Source organism: Ruditapes philippinarum, unplaced genomic scaffold, assembly GCF_026571515.1.
Source record: "Ruditapes philippinarum isolate M1 unplaced genomic scaffold, ASM2657151v2 ctg16150_1_1_1_1, whole genome shotgun sequence".
In the NCBI taxonomy this organism is placed as follows: Eukaryota; Metazoa; Mollusca; class Bivalvia; order Venerida; family Veneridae; genus Ruditapes; species Ruditapes philippinarum.
The window spans coordinates 9,957-19,533 of record NW_026856387.1 but is presented as its reverse complement, the minus strand read 5'-3'; the positions used below and the strand labels follow the sequence as shown (position 1 = coordinate 19,533).

Sequence of the window (9,577 nt, the reverse complement as noted above, 5' to 3'; positions counted from 1 at the left end):
TTACTTTTTACTTATTTCGTTTAAAAAAGGATGTGTCAGTGTTGCGGATAGCAGATGATTTTTTCAATGTAAACAGGGAGTAATCCTCTTTGAAGACATTTTCTTGGGAAAATGTTTTATGTGTCAGGCAATTCATTATCAAATAAAAATCACACTTTAGTATAAAGGTATTTTAAGATGCCTTCTCTTTAGTCTGTGGACAATTCAGTGCGATAATCTGACCTAAGTTTTCTCATCCCGGCTTTACTCTAATATAAGAAAACTTCTTCAATACTATGGAAACATCATATCGTGCATATATCTGTATCAAATATATCGGTTCAAAGCGTAAAATACCTTTGCAAATCGGACACGTAGCTACTTTACAAAATATTTTTTTTTATCTTTTATAATCCGAATTTGAAAATTTAAAGTTTTTTTAATGAAGAAGAATGACACTATAGATCGAATCCAGAAAATACATTCTGTAGACCTGTTCTCATCGTCGGTAAAGAAAAACCATAAGACAAAATCAGCGGTAAACGGCACTGAACATAAAAATGATCGAACGAACATCATACAGTACTTGCAAAAATATATCGTAGCTTACCCATTTATAATATCATTTAAAAAAATTAATGTTCAAAATAAATGACCATTTTTCCTGATCATGTATTAAAAGAGGAATAATACTTAATTTCATATACCGTTTTAAGTTTCAAATAAAAAAGCTCATCTGTTTTCATCGATTATTAAGAAAATTAATACAATAAATTCAGCGCGTAAAAGACATAAGTAATAACGGAATTGTTGTAAATTATACAAAGGAAGCCATGCAATTTGCGCATATGAAAAATGTAACCACCCCCATTAGTTTCGAACTCAAGGGAATAAGTTTATAGGCATGCTAAGGCAGCACTTAAACACGTACGTTGCCGCTCACGTGTTTCAATGTATTTGATACGCTTTATTTGGAATTTGACAGGTGCTAAAAATGCAACCGAAAAAAAAGCCTTAATAGAATTTTCCATTTTCGTGGGACCAATGAGTGACTTCTGCTCTCGAGATAAGTTGTATAGGTCACTTGTGCGCATTCAAAATGATCAAAAATTTGAAAACAAAGAAATGTTGTTGGACTTGAATAGCATATTTGAACCAATATACAGCCTGCAATGGAAATACAACTGCGTCGTATCATATATGTATACATGATGCAAAATTATATTTTGAAATTTATGGTGAATTTCGAAATGAATATATAATCGATTTGAAGGAAAAAACGATAGATAAAGCAATATGAACTGCGTCGTATCCACAAAAATTCATAAAAAATTCTGCTCCGCTTCGAGTTGTAAGTTCGCTATAACTTTTGTTTTACAAAAAAGTTGTGCAAGCAACATATACCGAACGAAGCGGAAAATAGAGGAGCGTGTTAATACATATATTTGGTTTTCAGTCATTTCCAACAAAAAGAGTTATAAACAAAAACATACCTTTTCCGTTCCAAAATGGCGGCGTTTATTTACATTTTGTAGGATACGATGCAGTTTTGATTTCCAGCCCTGTTGTACAGAGGTATATTTGGCAGTCAACAACCTGTGGACCACGTATTGGCCTACATCGTGAATGAGTAAAAAGCTGCTCGTGACGTGGTTAAAGTCTATAGGGTTAACGCACGTTTTTTCGTGTTATAACGTCCCGAGGAACAGTTGGTGCCCGAGCCCGGTAGGGCGAGGGCTCAAACAGTTCCAAGGGACGCTGCAGACTTTATAACACAAAATAAACGTGCGTTGACACTATAATATCATATTTAAAAAAAAGATTCATTATGTATATCTAATACAAAACACATACATTAAATCCTTGTGCTTGGACGGTATTTATCCACTTCTACATGTTTTGCGTATACGTTTTATTTTTCCGGGGTCAACTACTTGGGAAATACAAATGCTCAGAACCGTTTCAAATTGATTTAACAATGCTTAACATTGGAGATTTATTAACTCAACAATAAAAAAATAATTAAATTACTCTGCCCAAGACACACCATGACCCTCCGATATTCCTAGAAGGATTTCAGATTGACGGTAGAAAAAAGATCAGTGACATCAGAATCGTTTTAGTTTTTTTCAAGCTAACAAGTTTATAAAAGAATATCAGGCACTAAACATTATTCTCTCAAAGAAATATAAGGAGCATTTATCAATATAAACACCAATGAAACAACATTTTCTCATATTCATGTTGTGTTATCTTGTTTTGTAAGTTAATTTGAGGATTAAAACTAAATGACATTTATTGGTTTACATTGAAAACTGTCAGTTTCTTAGAAAGGATGACAACCAAGATTAGCGACGATGTCTATACGCCGTATTTCCGGCATAGTGACTTGAATACTGCTCACCGTTATGCGATTGAGGCCCTCGAATAAATAATTTCAATATAACACTTTGGCAAACAGGCCAAATCGTCATTTTTTTTGTTTGTTTACTGAGCCCTGTATGTATTGCGCATAGGTAAAACCGGGCTATAACAAGAGCACGTGACTATGTTAACACATGGTTTTGGTCCCGTTTTAACATGGGCAAAAGAGAGAAAAAAGAGCCGATTTTATGCTATAATACTTTTAAAGTTATACCATTACTTTTTTATTTATTAATATTTCTTGTTGGTATTTTTGTATCATTTAGGGGATAGATTCCAATTTATGTTCCATGTATTTTTATGTTATTGCTTTTAACAGTAAAGAATCATCCACAAAGTCCGGTTAATTTTTGATCATCCTTCGTATATCAACGACTCTTTGACGTTTAGTACAATGTCTAGAGCTCATTTGATAGTCAACATGAGTGAGAGAAGAAAGCCGAGCACTCCAAATCTTTAAATTCATTTTATTATCTTATTGCCAACAAGAAGCAATAATGTTCTTATCAGATCTGGTTTTACTATCTTTGGTCGTATATAACAGTGACTTGTAATAAGTGAATAACGTTTTTTTTACATTGAGAGTATGCACAACTCTATCTTAATAATCATTCCCATTCAAATTTGACTGAGTACTAATTTTAATTGGAGAATACCGAGGCGTCAATTACTATTAATACAATATTTGGTTCGAATCCTACCTATGCCTAGAGAGAAAAGTAAGCTGCGTAATTCAAGTTCTATTTCTCATAAATAATGGCAAATATTTCCAAAATAATAAAATGCTTCCTTCTCTTGAACACTAATCATTTCTAATCATCCTGCTTCAAATTACTTTTGTCAAACGTAATATTCTTGCTGAAAAAATCAAATGTAAAAATGCATAAGTCCATCAGGGAAGGTCTGTAGTTAGGTTGAAATTATTATAAATATACCATAAGTAGTTAGGTTGAAATTATTATTTATATACGTGATAACAGACTACGAATAAATTATATATGGATGATGTTGGTAAGTGTGAATTTCACAATCCGATACAACATATTTATGTATAGCTGATAAAAGTTGTTATAGAACATGATATTATTATACCCCCAATATATAATGTGAAGAAGACTATCATACTTGAATCACTGTGTCGTTTCAGCCGGTCCGTTCGTGATCGCCCTATTAATCATCATATACCCCTTGGAGGATTTTCTTCAAACTTCAAATACTCACCATAACAAGGCATTGTGTAGAACCCATGCAACTGCTGTGTGCTCAAGATCACCATTGAAGGTCAAATGTCTGGCAATTTTGTGTTGCTTCCTTTAAAAATCCTATACCATATGAAGAATTTTATTTTCTCACTCACTTTATATCATTCAAATGACTTTAAAAAAAATTAAATCCAATGTTTTCTTTGAAACATAATACACAATATATTGTGTCATAGAGATTCGTCAATGTATTTCGTGATCAAGTAATTGCTATCGTTTGCCAACTAAATAAATAACAGATACAATCCCCTTTATGGCATTGTAGAATATATACAACTGATATCATATTAGATATTTGTAGTTAAAACGTTGTCTTCAACATTGAATTTAATCATTTGAGCATTTGCCAATATATTGTGTTTACAAACTTTTGTGTATTATGTTGGCTCATATCATTTTAATTAGGTATTCAAACGAGCATTGTATACGAAACTATGATTAATTTTTCGGGATATTAAATAATGGTGAGATACTGTGTTAAATCATCAATATTAAATGAAATTAAAATGCATGTGTAAGGCGAAACACTATACGAGTACATTTTATTCAGCAGAAATTTGAAAAGGTAGGTTTATATTTTTTATTTTTCAGTTTGTTATAAAATTAGTCTAAAACACAAATACTTTTTCGTAAGATATATAGATACTGCATAATTATGATTTATTACAAACATCTCACAAACCTTTGTATATGGACTTATAAATGTACATCATTTTACATTTGAGTGTTTCTTTTTTCAGCCAAAATAAGAATTGCACTATTTACACATTTAGTTACTGATAACAATCAAGGGTCAGTTGAAAGTTAAAAACACTTTATACAATTTGAATAATATTGTGTTGTCTTGTGATCAATCATGTATTTGATTTTTGTCATCAGGTGATGCAGTTTACATGGAAAGTTGTACATGGAAACATTGTACTGTGCAACAAATAATCAACGATATCATATTATAATTAACAATGTCAGCAGCACAAGTGTTCGCTGAATAACGAAAATGATTTAGTAAAAAATAAGTAAAGCCAAATTGTAAGGCATTTAATACACATGAACAGATCTCTAAACTATAAAATGAATAAAACGGTACTTGAAACGCTCATATTAGAAACACATGGACAGTTTCAACACAATTTATGTATAAACATCGTTCCAGAACCAATCAATGCCTACATTTGTCCAATTCCTTACGATCACGACTATAATTTACCTATTTGTAAAGTTGTTAACAATGAAACATTACCAGCTCCTGCTATAACAATAAATGATTCAAATATTTTTGATGTTGACAATCTGTCGTCAAAAGTTCCCTCTGAAGTTCAATATGAAAGTTATAAGGATCATGATAAAAGGCTGTTGACGTTCCAAAATTGGGGAGGACGGAAACCAGATGCAAAGTCTCTAAACCAAGCTGGATTCTTTTACACTGGTAACATGTTAAATATAGTGGTTTTTTGTTTCCAATAAGAAACTTTAAAGAAAGTTAAATCTATAGTTTCCGATAGTATTTAAACAATGATAAAATAATTTGTACATACCATGATAAATTTATTTCTATTCAACGGTCCACATGTTTTAGAAATATAAAAACATTTTGAGCTCGACTTTTTTTTTTGAAAAAAAAAAGATGAGTAGAGGTATTGTTATAGTCCTGGTGGCGTTGCCGTTGCCGTCCGAAAACTTGTACATGGATTATAACTTTTTTAAGTTCTTGGTGTATTTTCTTTATACTTGGCCACAACAACCCTTGGGACAATACCTTGCAGTAAACTATACTAACATTGACCTTCATCTTTAAATGACCTTGATTTTCAAGGTCAAATGTCCAAATTGTGCTTGTTCTTGCTATAATTGACTATTACTTTGTTATTTTTAAATTGATTGTCTTCAAACTTGACCATGATAATCTTCAAGGATACCCCTTTAAATAAATCAGACAAACTTTGACCTTCACCCATGAATGACCTTGACTTTGAAGGTGAAATTATTTTCTTTTGCTGTATCTGGCTGGAACTTTGTCATTATTGAATGCATTGACTTCATATTACAACAGAACATTCTTAAGGACAAGACCTTTATGTATATTAATCTCAAAATGACCTTGGCCCTTTTATGACCTTGACCTTCAACGTTAAATTATTGAATTTTCACTGATTTGTGCATTAATATATATAATTGCGTCTATATATAAATATGTATACATATCTATTTTTTCTTCTGTAATACACATGCGGATATATATTGAAAGGATTTATACTTTGACAAAACTAATGTGACAAGACAGACCTGTTAAAATTATAAAAAGGAAATACAAGATTTGTTCAAATGTTTCTTTGTTTGTTTTTAGAAAAAGTAAAAAGTCGAGCGTTGCCCCCGCCCGGCGGTGGCTCTTGTCTAAAAGCAATTTTAGTTATAAGCTCGTACAATGTAAATTTCTTCCCTATAGTGCACTTATTTCAATTACAATAAAAACTAAAGCAAGTCTCTTTACTACAGGCGTTGGAGACACGATCCGCTGCTTCACGTGTGGCATTAATATTAAAGACTTTGCTGAAGATATGAAACCAATCAAGGAACATATTAGACATTCTGACCAGTGCCCATATCTGCTGATTCTTCTCGGTGAAACTAGGCTTGAAGAATGTAAGGTAAATGTCAAATGCAATGAATCTATCAAACTGATTTATTATTAGTTGAACTACGTAAATCAAAATGAAATACAACATGCATTATTTTCTTTATTCAATAATTCAATATTTTAAAGACTTTTTGACAAAATCACATTTAAATAGCATCTTATATATGTAAACCTATTTTATTTAGCAATTAGAACCGGAAAACATTTCAATCGCAGTGCCTTGTACGTACTGAACCTGTTGGGGCTAAGTTTAGTTTTGTTCACTGCTTACTTTCCATTCCCTCCATATTCCAATGGTAGCACTTCCTTCCGTGTTTCTCAATTTGATTTACAGTTTAAAATAGTGATAGCATTAAACATTGTATGTATTCATATTGTTTGATAATTTCCATTTCTTCTCCATCTTCCTTTTTTGTCCCCGTTTTGTGCGATGCATTCCGAGTCCATTCCGGTGTTAAGAAATGTATTCTTGCTAGAACGTACTTTTTCTGCATCTTCACTTACAGAAACACCTTCGTACCCACGATAGTGAATACAAAAAAGAGTCACAAACTCTAGGTAGGTTTGCTACTGTATTCAGGTACGTATATTAATATACGTACCTGCTGTATTGAAAATTTGTATTTCAATGTATTCAACGTGTTTCTTTTTCTCTTAACAGTTTATCTCCTTACTTTTATTTTGTTCAAGCTTTGTTTTTTTAATTTTGTTATCTTGAAAAACTTATCAGTCTTCTAAGATGCAATATATTACTTGTTTGTTTTATATCTGAAAATAGGTTTCGTTGCACACAATCGTTTCAAAAACAAAAACTATGCGCATAAGGCATTGTGTCTGATAATGATGTTATTACTTTTACATGAATACTAGTATATGAATAAAAAGTTCTTAACATTTTACATTTCATTTCATTGTAAAGAAACAAAGCAAAAAATTTGTCATCCAGATTACCAAAGTTTGGAAGCTCGAATGTCTTCATTTGCGAATTGGCGTCTAATATTGAATATTCAGTTAGTTGCCGATTCTGGATTTTATTTTACAGGTTCGTTTTTTTCTTTAAAATCACTTGTTTACACGTCTGTTAATATTTTTACACATTTAGTTTGATACTTTATATTAGTATATGTTAGTGCACAATTATGCTTGACTATAATATCTCTTCTTTTACATAAATCAATACATCATGTGTAATCGCAGTTAAAGACAATTTATATACATATATGACTGTCCTATCTAAATTACTTAAATATCGTGTTTTTTTTTATTTTCAGGCTTTGAAGCTGTGGTGCGTTGTTTTGCTTGCGATGGCCGATTCCGAAAGTTAAAATCTGTCGATGAAATATGGTTAGACCACTGCTACTTTTTCCCGACGTGTCCGTATATGGAATCAAGAATCGGGAAACGTTTCATCAAGATAATTCAGCAAACAGTTAGTGATATTACAGCTGAGGTAGTTGCATATTTAATCATTTAGTGTTTTAAAATACGATAAAAAGGGTACATTTAATATACTTTTAATTCTCAAGATTTTTGACATGTTATATAATCGGACATATAACCTACCAAGAACCTTTGTAGTGAAATTATAATACAGCAAAATATCCTTTTTTGAGGACAAAATGATATGATCATAAAATGACAGCAGTCGTGTAAATAAATAGTTATCCAATAAAAAGCAATTTAACAAACATACAGTATAGTAAATAAATATATACCCAGTACTGGTATACATAAATACATAAGTAACACAGCATACATATTATATTTATTTACCTTAGTTTATTGCAATGGAACTTTATTCTGTTTACGAACAGAACTTAAATTGCTAAGTCTATTAATTTCGATACATGTTTCTAGGAAGATGAGCAAAACGGGGCTTGTGGAGGGCAAGTCATGTCTGTTGAACGTGGAACAACTTTCAAAGAGGCATGTAAGAGAAGTGGTTGTGATGAATTAAATACAAATGCCTTGCTACAAAAGTTGATTTCAAAAGGTAAATCCGTTTAGGTTTAATGAATTATGTGATAATAAATATTTCATAACCTATAAAACATGTAACATGTAAGAGCAGTATTTGCTCACGGCAAGAAGATAAATTCTAATGCTTTTGGGGTGATACGTCAAGGTCACAGATTTAGTTTCTTGTCGATTTTTGATAAACATACGAGTACATATGTGTATGTCATACGTTTCATCCAGGTGTGTATGGTTTTAATGTTCGTGTTTAAATCGTTTATTATAATGTTATCAACAAACAATTTCTTTTAATAGGATATTCTAATGGTATTGGTCCAATGTTAGATGTATTAGAAACTGGATCAATCAAAGACTCCCCTCTCCGATTAAAGCTGGAAGAAAAACTAACTGGTAATAAGATTAACTGTATCACAATTACGATTAAAATTGAAGCTAGAAGGAAATGTTCTTCGCTTTTATATTTTATTACCTCTTAATTATAAGTTTAAAAATTCATAAGCAGGAATATATCAGTTGGTTGCTTTGTCAATATTTATTTTCTTTCTCAATAATGTTTATACTTATATTTTGAAAGTGTTCTGAAATAACATGAAGCTCTTACTGTCGAGTAATCGTATAATTACATTGATGTCAATTTATTGAATGTTATTTTGATGTTCCTTTTGTGTTGCAGGTTATCGTCTGGATGAAAATGCAACATTGAGAAAAAAAGTTTTTTGTAAAAGTGAAAATTGTAAAGAAAAAAGAAATTATTTGATCCTACCCTACCGTCACGATTATTGTATGACTTGTGTGAAGAATTACCAGAGGTGCCCTACATGTAATGGTCCGATCAACGAAACAGTTTCAATATATTTAATTTGAGTCAAAACGAGCAAAATAAAATATTTGTAAACAAATATTGCTTGCATGACTTTGAGAAATAAATATACTGAAACAAAAAAGAAACTTTCACCAAGTTTGAATGTAGATATGTTAGTACAGTTTTCAATCCTTTTGAAACTCGATTTTTACGTTGAATAAACATATCGGGCTTTTATACGGGGATAAGCTGACCGATTTTGCAAAAAAAAAAACCGAGTTTTACAAGCTACCACATGCATATATGTGTGTACATCTTAGTGGTACCCTTGAACAACTGGCACAAACTTTGCGAAAGTTTCTTTTTGGTTCAGTATACATATGACAAGATGTGCATTATTGAATACACAGATTATCAGACTGTTATTGCTGAACTAAGTGACAGAGATTTGTGTTGATAACTTTCACGATGTGATGTACCCTGTTTGTGCCGGACCGA

The 9,577-nt window shown here is 31.5% G+C and overlaps 1 protein-coding gene across 1 annotated transcript; it reads left to right on the top strand.

Annotated features, from left to right (window-relative positions):
- Positions 1-3,968: 3,968 nt before the first annotated feature.
- LOC132746346 (putative inhibitor of apoptosis) lies at positions 3,969-9,312 on the top strand. Its single transcript, XM_060735458.1, has 9 exons — positions 3,969-4,230; positions 4,545-5,091; positions 6,159-6,310; positions 6,807-6,858; positions 7,220-7,342; positions 7,572-7,750; positions 8,158-8,293; positions 8,572-8,667; positions 8,951-9,312. The coding sequence occupies exons 2-9, from the start codon at positions 4,713-4,715 to the stop codon at positions 9,139-9,141; spliced, it is 1,308 nt and encodes a 435-aa protein (XP_060591441.1). The 5' UTR covers positions 3,969-4,230; positions 4,545-4,712; the 3' UTR covers positions 9,142-9,312.
- The last annotated feature ends 265 nt before the right edge of the window (positions 9,313-9,577 follow it).

Bases quoted from the DNA above. Each gene is read 5' to 3' on its own strand.
- LOC132746346 (XM_060735458.1), top strand. From the start codon at position 4,713: ATGAACAGATCTCTAAACTATAAAATGAATAAAACGGTACTTGAAACG. The intron at 5,092-6,158 runs GTAACATGTTAA...TCTTTACTACAG, and splicing joins AGCTGGATTCTTTTACACTG to GCGTTGGAGACACGATCCGC. The intron at 7,751-8,157 runs GTAGTTGCATAT...ACATGTTTCTAG, and splicing joins TTAGTGATATTACAGCTGAG to GAAGATGAGCAAAACGGGGC.